Here is a 27,889-nt window from a genome sequence, read left to right on the forward strand (position 1 = left end):
TCATAAATTCTAAAGTGTCATATGGTGCATAAATTGTGATGTGTCTTGCGATTATTTTCTTGTGATGAATTGCACGACTTGGAAAGGATGAGTACTAAAATACATATATGATGATGAAAAAACATGTCTTCATGAAATTAGAACGTGCCTATTCTTCTATTCATTAGTGTACATCGGCTCAAATATTTTTACTTACAAATGAAGAGTTGGGAACACATTTCAACTGGGAAAAAATCATTTCCTTCATCGCCCAAAAGAAACTTAAGCAAATGAAGCCTATTTCTCTAGCTACCTTCATACAAAACTCTACTTCATGTCAAAGCCAACCCAATTAATTAGTTTCCACCATCTCCTAGGATAGTTGCTGGATTAGTAATTAAAAAAAATGTGGACAAATGTGCAATTTCAAAACTCAGGCGTTCAGCTAAATGACTATCAAATCTCAAAAGTTGAAGCTCTGATGAAATTCAATTCCTAGCTAATTAATCTTCCAAAAAAATGCATCTGATCCCTTATTAGTTGCATGCTTCATCTTCTAAATTCACATCGACAATTGTGCTTCGAATATATAGGCAATATTCATTATTTATCATAAGATATCAGCATTAAGCGTTCCGCGTTCCATGTGCATGTACGTGGATAAAGAAAAACAGAAGAGAAGTCCATCCACACAAGAAACGCACAGAAAATTTGGAAGATAAAGTTCATGAAAAACAATAAGTTATGCCCGAGGATCATCAGCAGTAAATCCAAAGAATGGGAGGAAATTCCCAATCCAATTGGAGCTGCTTATGCTCCTTCAGACCTCGTCTCTGCATTTTGTTCCTTAACCCTGCTGACAAACCATATTTAACTGCACTGGCAGTATGTTACCCTGCTGACAAATCATCTTTAACAACTGCACTGGCAATATGTTACCTTCAGAAATTGTCACAAAAGACTGGTAAGTACAATCATCTCTGAGCAGGGTTCCTCCCCCGAGGTGGTGCATCATACCCACCTCCAGAACGAGCAGGAGGTGTCGCAGAACCATAAGGTGCATTGTTTGTAGGTGCACCTTGTCCATGCGGCCCAGCAGCACCACTTGATTGCCCATCATAGAATACACCCCTGTGTGCATCATAAGCAGCTCCTCTTTGTTGGTCATACATAGATCCCCTCTGCCCATCATACATAGAACCTCTCTGGGCTTCGAATCCAGGACCTCTTGCAGCATCATAACCAGCCCTTCCAGGAGCAGATCCAGGTTGAACTCCAGCGTATGCAGGAGCCCCGCCAGGCCCACCACCACCAGTGGCAGCACCACTGCCACTGGTAAAAGGGCCACGTCCCTGTCAATAAAAAACAGAAAGCTGTGATATTGGAGGTAGAATTCAGAAATACAGCTCCATATTGCTTTTTACAATGCCCGTATATTTGGCTGGAATACACACTCGACCAAACTGACAAATCAATTGCACTCCTAAACATTTTAGCTATCACCAAAGATCCACATATTTTTTCACTAAATAAGTTTTAGCATTCAGTTTCTCCTTTTTTTTTTTTGGTTTAGATTTTTGGTTTCTACCTGGTAGAGGGGAAAGGAATATTTTCTATGCTCCTATGACAGATCATTCAAATTCATGTGGGTTAGTTGACCTTTCATGCATATTCTCATTCTCAATGTGTTCTCTCCATTAATTCACTCACATTTATGTCAAAATTTAATGAAGCAAATACAAGATCAAAACCCTCTTATGGTTACATTTTCCCCCAGTTCTCAAGAAACTAAAGCTATAAAGACCCAGTTAACTTTTCAAGATCTACATCACTTTCATATTTCTATGGAGGTTCATTTTCCCTGATTATGTGTCATTCTTAGTAAGAAAGTAAACATCCTCCTGTGCATTTGATCAATAATTTTGCCTGTGATGATAGGGTTCAAAGAAGAATTTGCATTAACATATGGTACTCCATTTAAAATATTCTCCCAGGTCAGTTGCAACATTTTCCTTTTTCCTTTACAAAGTTTCTCTCACTGCAACACCAGCCAAAATCACCTAAACCAGCTTAAGTTTTCTTTCAATAACACCACAATTCAAGTTTCATTCATTATTTTATGATTAGCACCTGATGAGCATATCAGCAAATTCAAAGACACCCTGCTTATCCAAGTAAAATACATTCAACCGTCATCTCTTCTGCACAACATTGTTTCAAGTTTCTAAAATTTTAGGCTTTGGGTTTTATTCCCATAACCTGGATAAGTCAGTGTATAAGTCACCAAGGCCCAGCAAGTCAGTAGAAAAGCAAAAGAAATCGGGATCAACCAATTAAAACAGGAATGTCTAGTCCTGTCTTCTTCCATGCTTCAATTTTAATTACATTTCCATCTTATTCCATTCTATTTCTATTCCATGAACCAAGGGAAACATAATTTTTTTCTGCATCATCCTTCAACATTTTTGAAGTGCTACATTTTTATCAAAGAACTATACTGGAATTAAATAGGATAAAATCATAAAAACATCATTCATATAAATATTTACATGTGTAGCACTAAATGGTACTGTTAGTTATGAAAGTAGAACATGTTCAACCCTACTTCGACTAAGGCTGAATTACTGAACTGCCTAACTTATTCAAAATATAATAAAGTGATATGAGAAGTAATATCGTATATGGAGTGTCATGATCTGATTTTTACATAGTAATATTTCAGTTAAATGAGAACTTGTATTATATGATCGAAACATGCATTGCATCCGCACATCAACAGTTGGGGACAAATAGGGTCTAGAAGAGTCATAAAACAATAAACCCTACGATCCAAGTTTAGGGGCACAATTGCCCTTGTCCAAAAATCAGTAGATAAAATTACCAGAAAAGAAATTTATTAAATTTCAATTGAATTTGAATTAAACAAATTCCATTAATTATCCCTTGAATCAAATAAGAGAGAAAACAGAATTTTCAACCACAGCACGAGTCTTTTATGTAAAACTGAATAAAGGTTTTAGCTTCCATCAAAAAATATATACCACCACCGCCAAACTATAGGTCCCCCCAAGTTAGGTTGGACAAGTCCATTTCTGCCATGCACTGTTATCCCTAGAGCAATATCTACACGAAGGAGTGGCTTCAATCCTTTACTACCTCAATGATGCAGAATAAAAAGGACCATTGGCAGACCCTTGTTGGATACTAATTCAGAAGATTTGGAACAGGGAATTCTTGGGGTATTTCGGACTACTAATTATTATGTGTTTAGTTTAATTTGTAGTAGGCTAACTAAGCCAAAAACACCACTCCATCCCATAATAATTTAGGGAAAGATGTGCAGCCGTTAAAGATTCTTGTGTTCCTCTTGATCAAAAGTGTCAATAAAGTGGCAAAAACTACTCCACTCCATAAAACACCTCCCTTTCTACTAGAGCCAAAGCCCCTATATTTCACTAGCAAGATGTCTCCCACATTCTGAGGAGCCACCCAAGCTTCATCTGTGTAAGAGAGGACAGCATTCCAAAGGTGTGAACCCACCTTACAATGCAGAATGAGATGAGCATTCATTTCACTGGCCTCACCACACAACAAAAACATCAAGGGTGAGACTTGAGAGGCGGGGCCCTCTAATCTGAAACATATCATGCATATTAATCTTATTACATAACAAAGTCCAAATGAAGGTCCGAATTTTCCAAGGAACCTTGACATTCCATGATGTGGCTCCAAGGAAAAACAATGAAAGAAGGGGTTTTTAAAAGGTGTGAGAAGAAAGATTAAACACAGAACCCTGAAGAATCACCCTCTCTCTTATCCTTCCATAGGGACAAAATGGTCCAACACAAAGAGCTAGGTGGTAAGCTCATAAACCTCTCTTATCATTGAAATTCCTGAAAAAAATGGAAATCCCATAAGAGAGGCCCCTCTATCAAAAGATACGAAAAAAATGAAAAAAATCTTAAACAAATAGGGCACCTTCAACTGCAAAGGAACCTCACCCACCCACACATCCTCCCACAAATGCACCCTAATACACACCAACTTTGAAACAGGTGATAGGGAAAAAAGGACTCACCACCTAGGACACAAACTTCCATGGGAAAGCATGAGAAATAATACTGCTTTCTCTTGTCTCCCACCCATTTTGATGGAGGCCATATTTGCTTTTGATCACCTCATGCTACAAGGAGTTTACTTCTAGCGGAAATCTCCACAACCAATTATCAATCAAGGAGATGTTTTTGGTAGCCACAATGCCAAGCCCCAATGCCCCTACATGTTTAGGTTTACTCACCACTTCCCTAAACTAAGTGCTCTCTCTTGCCCTCCCCATGACCTGCCCAAACAAATTCATGCATCAGCCTTTCTAAAGCCTTGGCAATCTTAACCAACACTCTAAAATAGGAAAGGAATTACATAGAAACATTGATTGGGGAGGCTCTAATGTGAGTGACATGAACCCAGAGCGTCAAATATGCCCTGTTCACAACCCTCCAATCTCCTACCCACCTTCTCTACCACTCAATTCCAAAAGGCCGTGGAGTTTGGGTTGCCTCCAAGTGGGACATCAAGGTGAGTAAGCAGAAACTCGAGAGAAACAACACCCTATTGAAGCTTTAAAAGTATAAAAGAACCTGAATCACATTGATACTAGCCACCCCAATCTCGGACAAGTTGATTTTCAAACTCAATATTTTCTCAAAGATTTTAAGCAAAATAATGACTTTACAAAATTTTGCAACATTGTCCTCAAGCAACAACATCTAGAATTTGTTTGTCACCAATAAATGCACATGAGTTGTGGTAACTGAATCACCCAAGACAACCTAAAGTCTCTTTGCTAAAAGCTTAAAGATAATTTTGTAAAAGCTAGTGATGAGACTCATGGATCTAAAATCCCTAACTCTTAAAGATACCCCCTTGGGTAATAAATGTAGATTTCACACGGTTCCCCATCACCCCATTGCAATGAAGCTCCTTGAAAAACCTCAAAGCGTCTCTTTTGAATACCTCTCATTTCTCCCTAAAAGCCGTTGCAAAACCACAAGGCCCTAAGGCCTTATACTCAAGACGAACACCATGTCTTTTATTTTCTTAACCTCAAAAGGTATCCCTAACCATAGAGTTGAACTTGCCCCAATAGGCTACAATTGAGACCCTCCATCATTAATTAGTCTAATCGAGGGCTCTGTTCTGAACAGTGTTTGTAGAACTTGATGATCAAAACCCCGAACTAGTATTTCCCCCGCATCACATGCCCTGAATCTAACTCTAGCTCCTTGATATAGCCTTTCCTCCTCCCATTCACCACTTAGAAGAAGCCAAAGTTGTAATCCTCCTCCTTGACCCACTTCACTCTTGCTTTATGATGCCAACTCATATACTCTCTTGGTAAGAGCACCTCAAACACATTGCAGATATTAAATCTCATAGTATTAGCCTCCTCATCCAACATATCACACTCCTCAAGCCTATCCAACCTAGGAATCTATGGGAGAACGTTGTTTTTGGTCTCTAAAAATGTTGCTTTCGGTCTCTTTAGTATTGTCAATGATCTCTTTATTCCATTGTTTAAACTACATCTCTACGTACTTCAACTTTTTCATAAATTTGAAATCCCTGTGCCCCTAAATGTGACGCTCATCCCACCATCCCTTCACGGACTCCCAAAGGGAGGGGCATATAAACCACATTCTCAAAGAGAAATGAAGTGGGACCCACTGCAATGGATTAGACTCAAGAAGTAGAGAGCAATGATATAAGGTAGGTAGAAATCCTGTCTATTTCCTAACACAGACCAAGTGAAACTACAATTGTTTACAGGAATATCCCTAAGCCCACGATCATGAAAAAGAAAGTCAAAAATCCTCATACTCAATGAGATCTTCAGTCCCTTTTAATTTATCTCTAGGTCTGTGAATAATTTTGAGATCTCCTCCCACCACCCAACCTGGACCATGATGACCAAAAACACCCCTACTAGCTCCTCAAGGAAAAGGTTTTCCAAGATGGAAGAGTTCGGGCCATAGACTAACTAAACCACCAATCACCAAATCCTCTAATCAATATGGTCCTTTGAAGCCATCCACGTATCCCAAGCCACCAATTGGCCACCAGACACCCTAGACGAAGGTAGACCGCCCAATCTTTGTTCCTAGAATCCCAAAAGCTTTAGAAAAGGAAAAGATCGACTTCCCTCAACTTAAGTCTCCCAGAGAAACAAAATGTTAGGGCTGATCTTATTTACTAACTCCTTGATTACCCTCTGATGTAGGACAAGCAGAACCATGGGAAACCCCTTGCTAGAGACTAATTCAAAAGGAGTTGGGTCAAGGAATTATTGGATTTAGTCAATAGTTCATTATTCGTTTAGTTTAATTAATTTAGGAATGTGTGTGAAGGGGAGCTTAGGCGCAATGGTAAGGTTGTTGCCACGTGACCTGGAGGTCACGGGTTTGAGGCGTGGAAACAGCCTCTTGCAAAAATGTAAGGTAAGGCTGCGTACTATAGACCCATTGTGGTCCACTCCTTCCCCACACCCCGCATACGTGGGAGCTTTGCGCACCGCATTGCCCTTTTTTTTAGTTTAGGAATGTATGTATTTGGGGGCTTGTTTGTAATGCTTGTGTAATTTAAGGATTTGTTTGTAATCTCATGTAGTTTTAGGGGTATATGTGTAATTTCTTCTATTATTGGCTTTCTTATAAATAGTGTGTGAAAGCCATGTAGGAGTAGGTTATTAGGGTTGAATTCGAATTGAGAGTGATCGTGTGATTTCCCCCTTGTATCTCCTTTCATCACTCTTCCTTCTTCCTCTTTCCCTTCTCCTCTCCTATATCTCTTCTAAATTATGCATTGCCTGTGGTTTCAGGATGTTTGCATCACCCTCCTGTTACCATGGTCCCTTTATCATAATTAACAGGCAATGCCAGTCTATCCAGCTCCCATCTTAGTTTCTTAGAGCTTTTTTCTATCCCAGGACTCTCCTCTTCTCAACTTAATTCTCTACACTCGAGTTCATCAGAGCTAGATTCAGCTTATCCAATAGGTCCTGAGCTTCCTAGTTATCCCTTTCATCCACTAATAAATCTACAGTATAGGAGGACTTGGAGGATTCCCCTGCAGTTGACTCCCTATGGCATAAAAGTGACTAAAGTGCTAATGAAACTCCAGCAAAACAAGAAAATTAACAATAGAATGGTTGTTATTATTTAACTGCAGTGCCCCAAGAATATTGTTCAGCTCCAATGACCCCAAGGTTAGGTACGTATTAGGCAGAACGGAATTCACATTGTAAAGTTGATCAGTACATCGAGTATCCAAGGTAAATTGGCTCGAGTTTTCTTAGTTACTGGACCCTTTGGAGACTTCTGTGTTTTGAATAAAATCACTCCAATCATTGTCAGATTCCAAGGTCTCCGCTAGATATCTCACCTAAATTGTTCTTGTTCCTGCCTCACATTCTTATACAGTCTTGCTTATGTGTTCGATAAGAAGCCTCCGAGAATGGATGATGAGGGCTGAGAAAATCTACATCGTCCTAACCCAAATTGTGTTCCCTCAGCTACAACAATCTGTTTTCCTTGGTTTAGTGGATCAATCTTCCATGTTCCTTGCTACGATCTTATCTTGCTATGAGCTCTGGATAGTCTTATGTAAAATTGGATTTGAAGGTTTGTGGAACCCCTCTGCTTGCCTTTGTTTCCCTCTAAGTTGCAAGATGAGGCCCTATCATTCTTGTGGGGTTCTATTCTTGTGGGTAGTAGAAGTTGCCCCAGTTAGTTCAGGCCCAGTCAGATATGAGCAATTTTTTTTCCTTTGTTTAGTAGAATCTCCCACATTCCCATCTGCAATCTTATCTTCCTATGAGCTTTGGATACTCTTATGTAAAATTGGATCTGAAGGTTTGTGGAACCTCTCTGTGAGTTGCCTCTGTCATTTTTGTGGGTTCAATTATTGTGGGTTGTATTCTTGTGAGTTGTAGAACTGGCCTCAATTAGATTAGGCTCAATCAGCCCCTCCCATCACCTCTTTGTAAGTCAAGTGGCCTTATGTCCAAGCTTCTATCATATGCCCACATCTGAGCCGAGCATCCGGAATACCTTTCCACTTTTGGGCCCAAACTGGAGCTCGAGAATGAATTCGAATTTGATTTTAAATTTTTTTTCTGAAATAACAACCTACCACTCTCCATGAAAGTTGATTGTTCGAGTTTGGTACACATTTTGAGGGATCCATCCATACTGCTCAACATCAAAATCAGACCAAATTGATGCAATTTGTAAGTTGTTTATAAGGGTTTGTTGAAATAAAGGCAGTTCTTGAGGAATTATGAGTCAAGTTTGTGGTTTTCGCATAAATAGATTGAAAATTGCGGGCAATTTGTGTTGAAGGCCTTCAGTATGCTTGCAATATACATACATATGTACATTCATTCATACATACATACATACATACACATATATATATACAACAAGTTGTTGACAAATTATTGGAAAACAGAATGACTTTTGTCATACTTTGGGCAGTATCAAGCCATTGCATACCTTTCTCACGTGTGGAGAAAATATTTGCAAAAATCACCACTGATGGAAGGTATCTTGTCAATGTGATTTCTAAAAATGGTGTTGTTCAATACAGCTTCATCTTGAACCTCACATACTTCTATTCAATCCAAATGAGAGACTGTTTTGATATTGTTAGGTGTGACATCAAACCCATCAATATTTTTTTGATACAAGAAGACAATTTTATTAAGCCTCAGAAATGGAGTACAAGGAGCCCTCCTCAACCAACTAGAAAAGCTTTTAAAAAAAAAACCAAAAGACAGCACAGAAAATACAAAAATAGGAAAAAACAAAATACGATCCAAAACTCCATTATGAGAGCAGTGCCTTCCCATCTCTAGTAAGATCAGACAGCAAAAGATCCCTAAAGAAACCCAATGAGTGCAGCCACAAGGAGGCTAGGAAAGTCGCTCTATCCCACAAAATCCGCGAGCAGGTAGATTGACTTGTGAAAATCCTAGCATTCCTTTCGATCCACATGGTCCAAAGGATGGAAAACAGCCAACCACCATAGAGCTCTGCCATTCATATTTTTCCCAAAACCTTTGAAATTAACCAAAAGCAAGTCTTTCACCTTCCCAAGAGCCACCAACTCTTCCACTGCCAAAGAGAAAAGGGCATTTGCAGCAATGCGACCTTGCAATGCACAAAGAGATGGGAATTTGACTCATCATTTTTCACAACACACAAAGCACATATCAGGACTAAGAGCTATATAGGGACTTCTCCTTGAAGCATATTGTGTGTATTGATCTTTTCCAGGATCATGGTCCAAACAAAAGCCCGAATCTTCCCCGAAACCTTAGCCCTCCAGAGTAAGCAGCTCCAAGGAAAACGGTTAGGGCTATGGGTTTTCAAAAGGTGATATAGAAAATATTTAGAAGTAAATATAATTGAGGAATCCCCTTCCCACACTCTCTCATCCTCACTAGAAGAGTGAATGTGCTGGTCCAACAAGGAAATAAGGGTAGTGAGCTCATTGATCTCTCATTCATTGAGATTCCTGAAAAAATGGAAATCCCAAGAACTGCCCTAAGAAGAAATAAAAAAACTAATAGGAGCATTATGGAAAGAAAGCTTAAAAAGATGAGGAACTTTCAGCATCAACAATGTCTGTCCTATCCACACATCTTCCTAGAAATGAACTTTTGCCGTTACCCACTTTGAACCGAATAAGAGGAAAGAATTGATTAGCTATCTAAGAAACAAATTTCCAAGGACAAGCATGAGAAGTGACGCCGCTGCTCCTCGTCTCCCACCCATTTCGTTTGATCCCCCGCACTTACTCTTTATCATTGTATGCCAAAGGGATTCAATTTCCTAAGGGAACCTCCAAAGCCATTTACCTTTAAGAGAGATGTTCTTAGATACCACATTCCCAATATCCACCCCCCCCCCCCCCTCCAACATAGGTTTGCAAACCATATCCCTACTAACAAGATGGTCGCACCTGCCCTTCTTGGGACCCAACAAAGGAAATTACACATCAACTTTTGTAAGGACTTGGCAACTCTAGAAGGAGCTTTAAACAAAGAGAGATAAAAAATCGGGATATTCAAAAGAAAAACATAAATGAGAGTGGCACAGGCCCCAACGGAAAATAAGCCCTCTTCCAAACCTCCAATCTCCAAGCCACCATTTCCAAGGTAGGATCCCAGAAGGCTTTTGAGTTCGGCCTGCCTCCAAAGAGGAGGCCAAGATAAGTAAGGGGCTATTCTAAGGATCCGCAACTTGCACTCAATTCAAAATTCTTAAGAGTCCACTCACCCATGTTAATGCCAGCAATACCACTATTGGACAAGTTGATCTTAAGACTTGAGATATTCTCAAAGATTTAAAGCAACAAAATAGCTTTCCTAAACTTTATTAATTGTCCTCGAGGAGTAGCCAAGTGTCATCAGCAAACCGTAGATGCAAAATCTCCATTTTCTCCCTCTCCACACAAAGTCCTCTTATCACACCCTCTGCTTGAGCATGAAAAGCAACCTACTAAGGGTATCAACATCTAAGGTGAACAAGAAGGGAGATAGCGGGTCCCCTTGTCTAAGACCCCTAGAGGCCTTGGAACAATCTCTCAATTGACCATTGACAATGACAAAAATATAGGGCGAAGCAAGACAACCCTTGATCCACTTTCTCCACAAATCCCCAAAGCCTTTTTCGCTTATCATCTTACATGAATATTAGCCATGTACTCCTTGGTTGCACTTGGTTAGATGATTCAGGTATGACTCAAAGGCCTGAGAAGCTTATTTCGAAGTATGATCTACCAACCAACCAAGAAAAAGAAATGGCAATATTGATCATGTCAAAGTTACCCTACTTGAAGGTGCTACAAGCAAGGGCATGCATGTGCCTGAAGACATCCAAAGTCTTCATAACATTCCTATTGTGATGAGTTTGTCGTCCCCAATAAGTTTATTAATGGTGATTCTTAATTGAGCTCTTCTCTTCGTTTAGTGCCTCCAAAAAAACAAGGTTTCTTCCACACTCAAGCACTTGCTTTTGATTAGTCCAAGTTCATTGCTTCCTACTTTTGATCCTCAAAACATTTTAAAATCCAAGTCCAAATTTTTTCCAAGTAGGGAGATTTGTGAGTAGACACTTGTTGCAGAATAATTCAAAAGAATTGCATTAGAAAATTGCAAGGTCCAAGCCCAAATATGTTTAGTTAATTAATTAGTAGTTTATTATGTGTTTAATTTTTGTCCATAGTAAGCTTATGTGTATTTGCAATTTGTATGTAATATGTGGGTTTTAGGGATTTATTTGTAATTTCTTGTACCTTTAGGGGTTTGTGTAACTTGTAATTTAGGGTCTGGTTGGTTAAGGGTCCAAAAGAACTTTTTTTTTTTTTTTTGAAAATGAAAACAAAGGAGTGTATCATTTTTTTCTTATACTCAAAAACGCATTTGGTTAGCAATTTTCAAAATTTCAGGAAATGAAAATAGTAGAATTATGTCAGGATTAAACCAAGTAAAAATTTGTTAATAAAATAATAAAAATATTACTATTATTAAAAAGTGAGTTATATTTGCCATACTCCATTGTTTTCATTGTACATATCCAGGAAATTTTATCCCAAAAACACAGGAAACATCTTAAACCATTTCTTGAAAACCTGTATTTTTTAGATGTGCTTTAAAAATAAGCAGTTTTTGTAAAACACTTAACCAAACATGAATTTTTTATATTCTTTTTATCCTGCATTTTTGAATAAAGAAAACTATATTTGAAACCTAACCAAACGGGCCCTTAGGCTTTCTCATAAATAGGGTGTGAGCCATGTAAGAGTTAGTTTTTTGTAATTTGAATTAAGAAAGTGAATGCGATTGTGTTTTCCCTCCAATTATATCTCGTTCCTCCTCTCCATTTTTCCTTTCTCCTTTATTGTGTTTTCCCTCCAATTATATCTCGTTCCTCCTCTCCTTCTTTTTTCCTTTTTCCTTTGTCTTTCATTTTGTTCCCCTCTCTTCTCCTCTCTCCTCTCTCCACTACATTTCTTCCACTTTCTCTCTTGGCAGCAGTTCTCATTGCTTTTCTGCATCATTTGCACAATTCCCCTTTGCAGTTCTGCATGACTAAGCACAAATTATTCTGGGCCTAACCCTACCCCTCCTACTACCTCTTAACACCAACAAAAAATTGGAACAACCTTTGCATGAGGCTCGCCATATTGAGGGTCTAGGGAGGACATGACAGACAGCCTTACCTCAACACATTGGAGAAGGCTGTTTTCATGACTTGAACATGTGTCCTTCAGGCTTAGGAGCAATACTCTTACTATTTGGAATGGGAATAGTAAGGGTATTGCTCCTAAGCTCGAAAGTTCAAGTATTGGATCAACGCTTGCCCTCATCACATACATATATAGATATATAAATAAATAAGTATAATAGAGAGAGAGAGAGAGAGAGAGAGAGAGAGAGAGATAACTGCAATGCTATGATGTAGACAATCTCACACACCCATTGAACATAAAGATCACACACCTGAGGAACACCATAGCCATCTTCATAAGAGTTTTGTCCTGAAGGATGGTGTCCAGAAGCTTCATTCTCGTTGTATCCAGCAGTGTTACTATAAGGCCCACCTGCATGTTTTATTGCCATCTGTGAGCCATATATAAGAAAAGGAATTACAAGGCAACACAAGACCTCCATCAAGGGTGGAAAAAGATCTACAACAGGAGAGTACCAGATCTTCTTTCAACACCAGCAGAATTTGTTAACTCTGCTCTAAGTTTTTCCACCTCTCTCGCCATTGTAATGTAGTTCTTCTCCATCACTTGAAGTGACTCAAGGTGGTCATTGTATAACTTCTTCTCGTAATCATAAGTAGCCCTGCTCAATCCAAATGATAGAAGGTCAAAGCCATTCTTGCAGCAGCAACCAAATTAATGCAGGAAGTACCAATATATAGAATGTATTCAGAAGTAGCTCTACGAACAACTTAGTAGTGAATTGTCCATGAATTTAAAAACAAAAAGAAACTCATAGGGATAACATCTGGTGATAAATTTTTTAACTAGTCATCAATTCTACTTAATAAAAGAAAGTGTCCTTATGTGTAGAAGGTTAAGTGAAATGCCAAAATAGTACCCTATTATGAAATGAAAGTCATTATATGGGTCGTTTTAGGAATCCAAATCATTAACTAATTATAACTTCTCTTAACTACTACTAACAACTTCCTTAATTAGAAGATGCCTTGTAATATAGCTTAAATCAATTACTTCCTTTTTATGGAAAATTGTCACATGTAAATGTAAGGGTATGGCCCGTATTAGCGTCGCCAGCCGCACTCATTGACGTTGGAAACCGATGGCCACCAAACTCTGCCTACCATGTTGAATTTCAGCCACCTATTATTGACATCTTACCCCCCATCCATGTATAAATATATGTGGCGCAGTGTTGTGTAGTGGGCTGAGAGCTGTGTTGTTGTAGAGAGGTGTGTGGTGTACTAAGTTGTGTGGTGTGTTGTGTGAGGTAAAGTGAATCTTTGTTGAGAGAGAGAGAGAGTGGGGTTGAGGGCACTAGCCTCCTCCTCCTTGTAATTCTCTCAGTTATAGTGGATTGGGTGTGCTCCCGTGGACGTAGGTCACAATGGACCGAACCACGTAAATATGGTGTTGTACTGTGGTTGTGTATTTTTCTTGTGCGATTGTTGCCCATTGATCCTCCCCAACAATTGGTATCAGAGCAAGGTTGGAGCAAAATCGCCAAATCGGAGCAAAATTTCCAAATTGGAGCCTCTGCCCAGTAGCTCAAAACTCAGTTTTGAGGCCACCAAAACGTTCCTCTTGTCGAGACGAAACCAACAGCGGTAACCGGAGCATGAACAGAGCTCAGAAGAGGCCGCACGTGCTCACACGCGCCACCACGCGTCGGTAGGTGATCGATAAGTGGGCTCACGCACCGGCAAGTGATCGGAAGATGGGATCACGCACTCTCACACACCGGCGATCGTCTGACAAGCATCTTGAGGTTGAAGACGTTGATGTCAACGTCGAGTCAGCAAGTCACGCCAATCGAGATCCACGACACGTCAGCAGCCGGAGACCCAGTGCCACGTCAGCACGTGGGCCCACACAACCACGACAACAAGGGCCCCACAGTGCCACGTCAGCAAGGGCCCACAGTGCCACGTCGGCAGGTGGGCCCCATATTGCCACGTCTGCAGACGGTGTCAAGTAGCGACATCGGTGATAGTTAATGGCATCCGGTATATTTCGTTAACGGAGGGAATATTCCATTAAATTTAATGGAGAGTTGACTGGAGTTTGGCCGTTTTGACCAAAAGTTTGACCGAGCTTTTTGGAGTCATTTTGAGTCAATTTTTTGAACGAATTGAACCATTTCTAAGGTTTTTAGCCGTTCCGAAGCCATTGGCGATGTCTGTATTGTAAGATTCAAAGCAGAATGGCAAGTGTTGGCACTTCAAAATTTTAGGTGGAGAAGTTTGATGGGCGGAACAACTTCAGTTTGTGGTAGAGCACAGTGAAGGATATTTTGGTTCAACAAGGATTGATTAAGTTGTTGGTCGGGAAGAAGCCAGATGATATTAAAGATGATGTTTGGACCGATTTGGAGATGAAGACAGAAAGTACAATCCAATTGTGTCTGGCAAATGAAGTCAAATATTCAGTGTTAGACGAAACTTCACCAATGGAGCTCTGGAAGAAATTGGAGCAGAGGTATATGTCGAAGTCCCTTACCAATAAGTTGATTTTGAAGAAGAAACTTTATCAACTCCGAATAAATGAGGGAACTAGTCTTTTTTATCACACAAATGATTACAACAAGATTTTGACTCAGTTATTAAGTCTCGGCATAAAAATTGATGAAGAGGATAAGGTGCTTCTACTTTTATCGTCTCTCCCAACTTCATTTGAGGGTCTGGTAACTGCATTACTCGTGGGGAAGGATACCTTGAAGTTGGATTATGTGATGGCATCACTTCAAGATTCTAAGACGCTAAAAAGGTTGGTTGTGACTTCTCATGAGCAGAGGCTTTGATGGCCAATAATGAGAGACAAGGAAAAAGCAAATCGAAAGCTCGGAGGAAACAATGGCGTTTAAAATCAAGAGAACAAGATATGAGTGAGGTTGTATGCTACTGGTGTGATAAAAAAGGGCACTTCAAAAGGGACTGTGAAGATTGAAAACGGTATGAGGAAGAAAAGAAGACACAGGATAGTGTCAATGTATCAGAGCATGCCACATGGCATGGTAATGATGAGGTCCTTGTAATTGTGAACAACTTCAATCAACAAATCAATTGAAGAAATGTGCAGTGTAGATACTGCAAGAAGTACAACCATATGAAGAGGGAGTGCCGGAAATTGATGAGAAAGAACATGAATGCTCGTAGCAGTCCAAACAATGATGGATGGGTTTTGGACTCTGGGAGTTCAGTTCATATTTGTTTTAAGAAAGAATTTTTCCATTCTTTCAAAGAAATTCGCGATACGGTATCACTTGGTGATGGGTCTTCATGCGATGTCAGAGGGATTGGATCTGTGAAGTTGAAGGCGCTTGTTGGAGCGATCCGTATTTTGGATGACGTAAACTTCGTTCCAAGGATGCGAAGAAATTTGATCTCCCTTAGTCGGTTGGATTCTAAGGGTTGCCAAATCTCTATTGCAGGTGGAGCTATGGAGGTGACCAGACGTGATTCAATGATATTTATTGGAAAGGAGACTCGTGGGCTATATCAGTTGATGGGAACCACAGTGGTTGGTGGTTTGACTTCGGATGATGATAGCTGCATGTCGTCAGAATTGAACAAACGAGTTCGGTTTGCCGATGAAGAAGGCGGTGCTCTTTGCATGGTTCAGACGTTTGAACTAAGTTATGAAGATTTGCCTTAATCAAGTTCGCGTCAAGGTGGAGCAATGGACTTGGGAGTTGATACTCGCCAAGGTGAAAATTGTTAAGGTGTGGCTCGTATAGCACTACCTAGCGCAATCGTTGACGTTGGAAACCGACGACCACCAAACTCTGCCTACCATGTTGAATTTCAGCCACCTACTATTGACATCTTACCCCCCCACCCCCACCATGTATAAATATATGTGGGATGCAGTGTTGTGTAGTGGGCTAAGAGCTGTATTGTTGTAGAGAGGTGTGCGGTGTGCTAAGTTGTGCAGTATGTTGTGTTAGGAACAGAGTATTGTGTGAAGTAGAATGAATCTTTGTTGAGAGAGAGAGAGAGTGTGGAGTTGAGGGCAGTAGCCTCCTCCTCCTCCTTGTAATTCTTCCAGTTATAGTGAATTGTGTGTGCTCCCATAGACGTAGGTCACAGTGGACCGAATCACGTAAATCTGGTGTTGTATTGTGGTTGTGTATTTTGCTCGTGCAATTGTTGCTCGTTGATCCTCCCCAACAGTAAATATAATTTCCATTAACATAAATTGAAAAATTTCTTTTAATAAATAACTAAAAAAATAGTATATCAAAGCAAGTGCACGCAACTAGCACACATACAACTAAACCTTATATATGTAATCTTGCAATACATTTGGTATGAATTCGAAACAACTTCTAGCTCAGAAAAATTCAAGTGATCTCTTTTTGTTGATTTTTCACCATACTAATAACATCTAGAGAACATTGCTAGGTCCACTTCCTAAAAAGTGCAAAAGAAATATTCTATCAATGTTAATTCAAAAATACTACATTTTCAGCAACCATTTGCATTCTACCCATCATAATCATTTGCCAACCAAGCATTATTAACTAGTTTTCTTTCATGCTGCTCTGAAACACAACCCCAAAATGTTACACAACAAATACCTGCAATGCTGATATTCCTGCCTCAAGCTCTCAAGTTCCGACACAAGAGCAGGAATCTGCTGACCATCAGAATGGGCCCTCTGTAAATCCTGAGTCAACTGCTGAACTTTAGTAATAAGTTCCTGCCTTGCTGCAACCAAACTCTGTGCATCTGCGCGTGCCTGCTGCAACTGCAATTGAGTAGGCTCTGCTGCCTGTAGTTCAGTTTCCATCTTGGCAATCTTATCCATAAGACTTCCCATCTGTTGCTCTCTCTCAGATTTCACAGCTCCAATTTGAGACAGCAACATCTGCAGTTCATGTTGTGCAGCAGCAACTTCATGCCTCAAGGTTCCATGTGTAGAAGCAAGCCTCTGATTTTCCATTACAAGCCTCTCCATCTCCACATGTTGTGCAGCAAGCTTCTGTTCCAAAACTTCTGGAGAAGGGGGCATATCAAATGAATGAAATGCACCTGGTGGTGGAGGCCGCATTCCAGGACCAAATGGTTCAGGAGGCACTAAACCAGGAAGAGGTCGCCTTGAATGAAGAGATGGGATCCGACCTTTGCTTCCCATTTTCAATGGCCAAACCTGTGACTAAGAAATATTAATACTACACTTAAACAGAAGACATGTTACTGCCATTTTCATGTAAACAGTAACTAGAGATCTAATCACACATTTTAAACTTCAGCAACACATCAGGACCACAGGGCATCACCCCGGGCCACAAGGATCTCCGCTTTGCAAGGATAGGGGGAGAGTCATCACAGTGTATGCAGCCTTACCCCTGCTTTTATGCAAAGAGGCTGTTTCCTTGGACTCGAACCATCAACCAACCGGTCACAAAGGAGCAACCTTACCGTTGATCCAAGACCATAGTCAAGTAAAATTGTACAAATTAAGAAACATAGAAAAAATATACAAGACCAAAAACCAATTACTCTTGAGAATGGCAAAGAAATAATCAATCTCGAAAATGAGTTAACTGAACAAAGCAGCTATGTGAATATAAAAAAAGGAGAGCACAAAAACAGATGACCAAGAAATGCACGATATAAAATTAATTTACATGGTATACTCTCCCCCCTCCCCCCAAAAAACAAAAAACAAAAAAAAGGAGGAAAATAAAGGTGCATGAACAAGTAATACTCTAGGCTAGAGTATCCAATATTGCAGCTCACACACACAACTGCAGACAACCATATAGAGAGATGCATGAGCATGCAAACGCACAAGAGGTACCTAACTTTCTTTTGCTCCTCCATGAACCCATAAATTTGGACCATAATTTTCTTCTTTTGATTCCCAATGAGCCAAAAATTTGGCACCTCACCTTTAAGGTCCTCAATCAACACCCTAATTTTATGTTCCTCATTGAGCCATAAACTGGCAGTAGAATTTCTCCTTTGGCTCCACCTTGAGTCCATAAGCTGGAACATTTTCTTCCTCCCATCTCCATAAGCACATAAGTAATCACCGTAATCTTTCTTCTGGCACTATCAAAAGTCTATAAACTGGCACTTTAATGGCTTGATCTCTTTGGCTCCAATGGGTCCATAAATAAGCACCTTTACTTCCCTTCCTTCAGCTCCTTCAAAAGCTCAATTGCATGTTTGTATTGCAGCTCAAGAAAACATTAGATTTAGGACAAAGCCATCATGAAGTTTAAATAACTTAGCATCAAAATAGAGGTGGATCCTTGAAGTTAGAGATTTATTTTTGCTCGCATAAGGTCACCATTATGTTTTAATCTTTCTTTTCTTCTCTTCTCTAAGATTTGCATAGCTTAATATTGATTTATCTGCTTGCAAGAATATTCACTATCTTTCTACACATTTCCTTATTCATAAAACTCTTAACCCCATTTTACAATTTCTTTATTTAAAATTGTGAAAGCTAACTAATGAGATCACATGCTCAATCACACATCACTGAACAAAGCTGTATCAATGTAAGTTTCCCCTCATACAGACTACAAATATGTACTACTTTACTTTAGACTGCTACCAATGGACATTTTTGTATACTCCTCCATTGTGTTCATTCTTCTAAGCATGTAACTCTGTTTCCTCCATTTTTGGTATACTTTTATCTCACTTTCACTGGACGCCTGTTTCATTTCACGATACAGCTACAATCATTCGTCTTAATCATATGTGTCACATCTCCTTGAGCTTCGCATTTCTCTTTCAGAACACAAATCCAGATTACGAAGATTATCCCCAAACAAAAAGAAATAATAAATAATAAATAAAATCAGAATTGCAGGCAAGAGATGCGAGTACACTTACCCTAGGCTGTAAAACCCTAACAATAACGCTTCCATTGATTGAATAAAGCAAATTTATCAAATGCTATTTCTAAAACACACAGCAAACTAAAGCTACTTTAGAATATCAAAGATGGAGCAGATGAGGTGAAAACAGGGGAAAGAAAACCTTTACCTGGTCGGAGATTCCACAGGGTGGTCGCCGAAGTAAGGTCGACGCCGCGCGGACACGGCTAGAGAGAGAGAGACACAGTCCTACCCCCAACCAGTCGCGACTTTAGTCGAAGCGTCATAAAGTATAAAACCCTATGAACCTGAAAATTTCACAGGACAATCTGGTCCTGCGGGAAGCATAGACGATGTCGTTTGATTTAACAAATACAAAAATTCCATTTTCCTTTCTTTTTTCCCACATTTATATTTTTTAATAAAGTTAAAGTCGCATGAGAAGAAAAATAACAACAACTACAATCTTTTTACGTCAATTTATGTAATCATGAAATATTCCTTTTGACAGATTCATAACTATTAAATCCTTACTATCTCATTCCAAATTATTTTAGGTTTACATCCATTTCTTCTACTGTCTCCCATAATAATTAACTCACTCTTCCTTTTTTGATTTGGAAATGATAAATTATATTGACCAAATGGAATATGTACAAAAAACTACAGACATGCACCGAGAGAGGGGGAACCAAGTCCCCAACACAATTGCAATGTAATACAATCAAAAGGCCAACCAAAAAAGGAGACCTGAACTCCTAATCAAAGTAACACAAAAGTTACACAAAAACCTGGGCATTCCTAGGGGCACAGAGACCAATCCGAAAAAGATACATTCAAAATCGAGCATACCCAGCGAACAACTCCAGAGAAAATAGTCCTCAAGGAGGACGAGTGCTCTTGTTCTTTTTCTTACTCTTCAAAGGAGTAGCCAAGGCTAGTACAGTCTGTCCCTGCACCTTCTCTCCTTTTCAGCTTGGCTACCCCCAACATGAATCAGTCCACTCCTAGTGCCAACAAGGGGAGCTTTTCCTTTATCCTCCACTGGAGCAGCAATTCCTTTATCAGAAACACCCTCCTTAGTAGGAGCTTTTGCGGCAACCACAGGAGGACTCGGGAAGACAACAGATTCACTTCTGTCCCTGTGCAACACTTGGGTTATCCTGAACAACTCTTCGTGTCTCAATCAGATCTCCCTGGCCATGTATTTCTGTACATGTCTTAGCATTGCAGGAAGGCGAAACAGTAGAATTGTCACCATCTTGTTCTTCATTCTTCCAGCTCTGACCTTGTTCATTAGTAGTACAACTCTCTTCAACATGGCCGAGACTCAAACAAATCCTGCAGAAACAAGGCAATTGTTCATAAATAACCTCTTAAGAAAAAACATCTTCATCAGGAAGCGTGATCTTCATAGTGTTTTTAATCTCCTTGGTTACATCAATCTCAACCAAGACTCTTGCAAAGGATAGCCTCTTCATATTAGTGGTGGGTTTATCAACAATCAAGGGCCTTCCCAACTCAGAAACCTAATTCATGTCTAATTTGGATAAACCTATCCTTCGGAAGTGGTTTCGTGAATATGTCTGGCCATTGTTCATCTGTGCATACAAACTTAAGTGTCACATCTCCTTTTTGCACATAATCACGAAGAAAATGATGTCTAATTTTTATGTGTTTAGTTCGTGAATGTGATATAAGGTTCTTTAAGATGTTTATTGCACTCGTATTGTCACATCTTATAGGAACTGTGTCATAGTGAACTCCAAAATCCATAAGTTGTTTCATGTACAACGTTTGAGCAGAACAACTTCCAATCGCTATATATTCTGCCTCGGCTATGGAAAGAGCAACTAAATTTTGCTTCTTAGAAAACCAAGATACTAATGAATGTACTAGGAAATGACATGTGCCACTAGTACTTTTTCTATCTACTTTACTTTCGGCAAAATCTGCATCTAAATAGCTAATAATCTCAAAGAAGGTATACTTAGGATACCATAATCTAAGTTCAATTGTTCCAGTCAGGTATTTAATTATTCTTTTGACGACTAATAGATGGGACTCTTTAGGTGCAGTCTGAAATCTTGCACATAAGCATATGCTAAACATTATGTTAGGCCTGCTGGCAGTTAGATGTACTAAGCTGCCAATCATCCCACCATAGAGCTTGACATCTACTGGTATACCTTGTTTGTCTTTGTCTAATTTCAAAGAAGAGCTTATAGGTGTCCTTAGTACTTTTCCATATTCCATATTAAACCTCTTAAGTAAGTCTCTAATGTACTTTGACTAATTTATAAAGATTCCATGTTTTTCTTGTTTGATATGAAGTCTTAGGAAGAAGTTTAGTTCACCCATCATGCTCATCTTAAATTAATTTTGCATACAACTTGCAAACTCATTGCACAGCTCTTCATTCATTGCTCTAAAGATGATATCATCTACGTATACTTGTACTAGGAGCAAAGTTTCATTTTTTAGCTTTTATGAAGAGTGTTATATCAATCTTTCCTCTAGTAAATCCATTTTCTAGTAGAAAATCGCTTAGCCTTTCATACCAAGCTCTAGGAGCTTGCTTTAGACCATACAAGGCTTTAGTTAATCTATAAACATGATTTGGATGCTTATGGTTTTCAAAACCTGCGGGTTGTTCTACATATACTTCTTTACTTATGTAGCCATTTAGAATGCGCTTTTGACATCCATTTTATACAGCTTGAAATCCTTAAATGTAGCATAAGCTGGCAGCATTCGAATGACTTCCATTCTAGCTACAAGTGCGAAGGTTTCCTCAAAATCTATTCCTTCCTCCTAGTTATACCCCTAAGCTACTAGTCTTGCCTTATTTCTAACAACTATTCCATGTTCATCTTTCTTGTTCTTATATATCCATTTTGTTCCAATGACTGTCTTATCCTCAAGTCTAGGAACTAATGTCCAGACTTTATTTCTCTCAAACTGATTTAATTCTTCTTGCATAGATATAACCCATGATTCATCTTCAATTGCTTCACTCACATTCTTAGGTTCTTCTTGTGATAAGAAGGCAAAATGACTAATCATATTTCTAATTGAGGATTGTGTAGTTACTCCATGAGATGGTTCTCCTATAATTTGATCTATAGGATGATTCTTTATGTACTTCCATTCTCTAAGTGGTTCATTAATCTCTTTTTCTACATGAATATCTTCAGTGGATGTTTCCTTAACTTCAGTGTTCTTATCAAAATTATCTTCAATAGATAATTTTTCAAATTCCTTATTAATCTCATGTTCATCCTCATCAGTCTTTTGACCAAATGGATTGGATTCATCGAATACAACGTGAATGGATTCTACAATGGTTAATGTTCGTTTGTTATATGCCTTGTAGGCTTTGCTATCTAAGGCATATCCTAGAAAAATACCTTCGTCAGATTTCACATCAAACTTTCCTAAATGTTCATTGTCTCTAAGTACAAAGCATTTGTAGCCAAAGACATGGAAATATGAGATGTTTGGTTTATGGTCATTCCATAATTCATATGGAGTCTTATTTAGGGTTGGTCTAATCAGGACTCTATTTAGAACATAACAGGCGGTATTAACTACCTCTGCCCAGAAGTACTTAGGTAGTTTATGTTCGTTAAGCATAGTTCTGGCTATTTCTTGTATAAACCTATTCTTTCTTTCAACTACACCATTCTGTTGTGGTATTCTAGGAGATGAAAAATTATGAGATATTCCTAGTGAATCACAGTATTCTTCTATACCTTGATTTTTAAATTCTCTACCCTTATCACTTCGGATTTTAGTGATAGTATATCCCTTTTTGTTTTGAATTTTCTTACATAGTTTAATAAATTGTTCACACGTTTCATCTTTGTGACCTAAAAATAGTACCCATGTAAATCTAGAATAATCCTCCTAAACTTTGAATTAGGTTTGGACCAAATATATTTAAGTGTAGCATTTGGAGTGGCCTAATAGTAGAGATTACTTCTTCTTAAAACTAGATCTTGCTTGTTTTCCTAGTTGACATGCATCACAAATTTTGTCTTTCACAAATTTTGTCTTAGGCAATCCCTTAACTAAGTCTCCCTTAACTAGTTTAGATATTAAGTCCATGTTTGCGTGTCCTAGTCTCCTATGTCAAATCCAACTAATTTCATTCATAGCAGAGAAACATGTCACACATTGAGAAGTTAAGTTATCAAAACTGGTGGTATAGACATTTTCATAATGATCAGCAATAAACAATATTTTGTTTTCAGATTTGTTCTCTATAGTGCATTTATCATGTTCAAATGAAACTTTATAACCTTTATCACACAGTTGGCTTATGCTTAATAGGTTATGTTTCAATCCATCAACTAATAACACTTTATCAATAACAAGGGAGGGCTCCTTACCGACCTTACCAATTCCAATGATTTTACCCTTTGAGTTATCCCCAAATGTAACGAATCCTCCATCTTTGAATATAATAGCTGCAAATTTAGCTTCATCTCCTATCATATGTCGTGAGCATCCGCTATTCATATACCACTTGTCTTTTGAAGAGGACAATCTCAAGCACATCTGCAAGACATAATCAAATAACTACTTTTGGTATCCATATTTTCTTGGGTCCATGCGGATTAGTACTAGACTCTCCTTTGACTTTCCAAACTTTCTTAATTTTGACATCTTTGTTTTTAAAAGGACAGTCAAATTTTATGTGACCTAAACTTTTACATTTAAAACACGTAACATATCTATAAGAATCTTTAGTTGGAACATAAGATTTTGACTCTCTTACTAAATATCCCATGTAAAGATGTCTCTATTTTGGGTTTTCCTTTCCATTAAAACCAAGACCTTCCTTTTCTAGGGAATTTCTTTGAGTTCCAAGGAGTTTTTCAAAATTATTTTGTCCTTCTGTAAATTTACAATAATCTTAGATTTATCTTTCAAATTCCTTTCTATCTTTTCAATTTTAAAATCTTTGTCTCTCATTTGGGATGCATGAGATTCATTTTGACTTTCTACTAGCTTCGAAAATTCTTTCATTTTTAATTTCAAATCAGAATTTTTCTTATTCATTTTCTCAAACAAATTAAGGGTATACAAATATTCTTGTTGCAGTTCATCATAAGAAAGCATGCTATTTTCATTAACTGAATCACTGGAATAATAAAATGAAGCAGAGTAGAAAGATTGTATCTCGTGGTCTTCGTGAGCCATCAAACATAGATTTGCAATCTAGTCATCATTAGATTTAGATTCTGAACTACTGGTACTTATGAGTATCCCAACCAACCTTAAGTGTTTTCTTCTTCTTTTTGGACACTTTCTTCAGTTGGGAACAATCTGGCTTGATATGCCCAACTTTTCGGTAGTTTTAGCAAGTTGGTGGATCTTCTTTCTATTTCTTCTAGTTAGACTCTCCTCTTTCAAATTTCGAGTTCCGGAATCTTCTATTAAACTTCTTATTCTTCTTCAAGAACTTTCCGAACTTCTTTGTCAGCAAGACCATGTCATCTTCTGATTCTAAGTCACTTCCTTCACTAGAACTGCTAGACGATGCCTTAAGAGTTGTAATTCTCTTTGCTTTATTCTACTCATTTTTCCTCTCATTTATTTCTAGCTCATAAGTGATGAGCGGTCCAATTAGTTCATCAACAGACATCTATTTCAGATTTCTTCCTTCGGCTATTGCAGTGGCTTTAGCTTCCCAAACTAGAGGCAGTCCCCTAAGGATTTTCCTGATCAACTCATAAGTAGGTTAAGATTTACCAAGAGCATTAATGAATTCGTGATGTGTGTGAATCTAATGTACATGGATTGAATAGATTCATCAGTAGTCATTTTAAATACCTCATATTCACTAGTAAGCACATCTATCCTACTATCTTTTACTTCTTTAGTGCCTTTATATGTTACTTCTAATTTTTCCCAAATCTGTTTAGTAGTTTTACAGGTCATCACCCTATTAAACTCATTAACATCTAGTGCACGGTACAGAAGGTTCATTGCAGTAGCATTTATTTGAACATATTTCCAATCATCTTCAGTATACTCATCTTCAGTCTTGGTTACATTTACTTTATCAACTACTTTCATAGGGACGTGGTTTCCCTTAGAAACTATTTTCCATACTTTCCAATCAACATTCAAAAGATATATACTCATCCTACGTTTCCAATAGGTGTAATTTACACTGCAAAAAATTGGTGGTCTAGTGGACGAGTTTCCCTCACCAAATGGGGTTACACCGGTGTGCCATTTTGATCTTTTACAAAAATAATGGTTAAATCTATGTAAATTGGCTCTGATACTAAATGTGAATTATGATGTTATCCCAAGAGGGGGGGGGGTGAATTGGGTATTTTTAAAAAAAAGGTCCTTTATGTTCTAATTTTGAAAACGATAATTTCAAACCTACAAGCTACCAATTACTACCTCAACCAATTTTTTATTAATCAACCCAATGAGTAATTTTAAGTGTCTTTATCAAGCATACAATGTTACCCAATTATTCAAACATGCACCAAATGATCAACACATACACAATATGATTACGCAAAATTTAACTAGAGATAAGGGTAAGAGAGATGCAAACTCAATTTTACAAGGTTCAGCCAATCCCAGCCTACATCCTCGCCTTGAGTAACCTACTCAAGGATTCCACTAAATAATCCGCTCCTTTAACTAGGACGAAACTTCCCTCACAAGCTACTGCTTACAAAAGGCATAACTTCCTCCTCAATCCCGATTCACAACTCGAACCGTGTATACAAAATGGAGATTATAATTTCTGCAATAACTTAAAAACACTGGCTAGTGAGTACAGTAGAAACCTAATACATACTCATATGATAAAAGTTGAAGCTCAATGTGTGAGTATGATATTCAATGATATTTCTCGAAATAAGTGATGAATGATCGTTACATAAAATATGTAGGACAAAGATGCTTCAACAATCAAATCAACTATATGATTTTTATAAAATTATTTGAATAGCTGGTATAGTTCAGAAATCCAAATAAGATTTATGATCATCACAAAAATTACTCAAACAATTGATTTTCAGTAAAGATCAAAACTATAGTCTTTATCAAAATACTTAGTCAATAAATTTTCTCTAGAATATTAAATAAGATAATTTCTTCTTAAACACATCGACGAGAACACGTGTCTCGTCAATGAAAATATATCGAGGATGGCGATTTTAAGGCCTGAGATTCATCAACGAGGGTTATGTGTTCGTTAAAAAACCTCTTTCTTGGTCTCGTCAACGAGGTGACATGGCTCGTTAATGAGGCCATGTGGCCAGCCATCTATATATAGCCAAAAATTGACTTTTCAGTGAAGAAATTCGTCCCATTTCACTTTCTCTCTTTAGAAAATGAACCCTCCACCTTCTCTCTAGATTTTCAGCTCCAATTCTCCCTGGTTCGATGATCTAAAGCTACCACAGTGATCCTAAGGAGATTCTCTAAAACCTAGTCAGAGTAGAATGTTGATTTGAGAAGTTTGGGCACCATCCCAAAATCAGGGTAAGTAGATTATTTAGGTATTTCTAGTATTACCAAATTTAGCTGAGCCTAAATTTTGTGTTGTGTGAGAATATACTGGTGTTTTGTGGAGTAAAATTAGGACATTATGATTTCAGGGTTAGGGTGTTTTTGGGACCCTGTAGGCATGGGTTGAGGACCTCAGCAGTTATTTTTCCAGGAATCTAGGTAAATTATAGTTTAGGAAATTATGAATGAGCAAATTCAGGAAATGTGAGTATGATGATTTTCTAGGAAATTCAGTGTTTTACTGGGGAATTTGTATATATGTAATTACAGGATTTTAAGGTTGGTATGCCGAGGGCATGAGGGCTGAATTTGAAGCAAGCCTCCCAGTCAGATAGGTAAGGGAAATATGCTATGCTAGCAATTTTGGAATGTTAATGAGTAAATTATATGTTTTTCTAGAATATTATCCAGTACGCAAATTATTGTATATTAGAAGATACAGTTTTCAAAATATGGAATTTTTATTTATTTAGCCGTGTGACATGAGACATTATCAGATCAGCATAGAAATCTTATAGTTTTTAGATTACTATGATTTACAGTATTTATGCAGAAATATGTTTTATCAGATTTTACAAAATTATGAATTACAGTGTATATACAAACAGATATATTTTACAAATAAATATTTTATAGCATTTATAAATTTCCATGATTCCCAGAATTTTAAAACATAACACTATGATATTACAATGTATACAGTTCAGACATTATGATCAGTTATTACAACTATTATAGTTAAGATATTAAAGTATTTTCAGAACAGCTTTCGGTGTTATGGTTATTTTGGAATCACGATGAAACAGTAAGATGTATATATAGAAAATAGTATTATACAGTATTAGACCTTGATAAATTAGTTCAGATATCAGCAAAGCACGGTACTGTTGCTATAATAGATCAGAGTGCAACCACACATCACAGATAGTGCGTGGAGGTTTCCGTCAACCATGCTTGGAGAGATTGCAGGCTCCCTAAAAGACTGGGTTGAGGTGGCCGGTTTGATGAGGTAGATACTAGTACCGTGCCTTAGAGGGATTGCAGATGGCTAGGCTGAGGATTGGTAGAGTTACAATTGACTTATCCTGGTAGGCCAACTAGGGTTAAGTCCCGCCTATGGGCCGCACAACCCTATGATGAGGGGTTAAATCATGACGTACAGTTTTCTAGGGTAAATATCACAGTTATGTAAATGTATACAGATTTACAGAATATCGGAAGATATATTAT

General features: G+C 38.2%; 1 protein-coding gene across 1 annotated transcript; it reads right to left on the minus strand.

The window, feature by feature from the left end:
* Positions 1–689: 689 nt before the first annotated feature.
* LOC131159796 (protein FLX-like 2) lies at positions 690–19,444 on the minus strand. Its single transcript, XM_058114971.1, has 5 exons — positions 19,278–19,444; positions 16,850–17,421; positions 12,747–12,892; positions 12,542–12,642; positions 690–1,331 (listed from the first exon to the last, which is right to left on the minus strand). Exons 2-5 carry the CDS (start codon positions 17,404–17,406, stop codon positions 954–956), a joined length of 1,182 nt encoding a protein of 393 aa, XP_057970954.1. The 5' UTR covers positions 17,407–17,421; positions 19,278–19,444; the 3' UTR covers positions 690–953.
* Between the last annotated feature and the right edge of the window lie 8,445 nt (positions 19,445–27,889).

Source organism: Malania oleifera, chromosome 1 (genome assembly GCF_029873635.1).
Source record: "Malania oleifera isolate guangnan ecotype guangnan chromosome 1, ASM2987363v1, whole genome shotgun sequence".
Classification (NCBI taxonomy): domain Eukaryota; kingdom Viridiplantae; phylum Streptophyta; class Magnoliopsida; order Santalales; family Ximeniaceae; genus Malania; species Malania oleifera.

Bases quoted from the DNA above. Each gene is read 5' to 3' on its own strand.
- LOC131159796 (XM_058114971.1), bottom strand. From the start codon at position 17,406: ATGGGAAGCAAAGGTCGGATCCCATCTCTTCATTCAAGGCGACCTCTT. The intron at 12,893-16,849 runs GTATTTGTTGTG...TGGATTGAGCAG, and splicing joins CAGGAATATCAGCATTGCAG to GGCTACTTATGATTACGAGA. The intron at 1,332-12,541 runs GTGTGTGATCTT...TTTTATTGACAG, and splicing joins ATGGCTATGGTGTTCCTCAG to GGACGTGGCCCTTTTACCAG.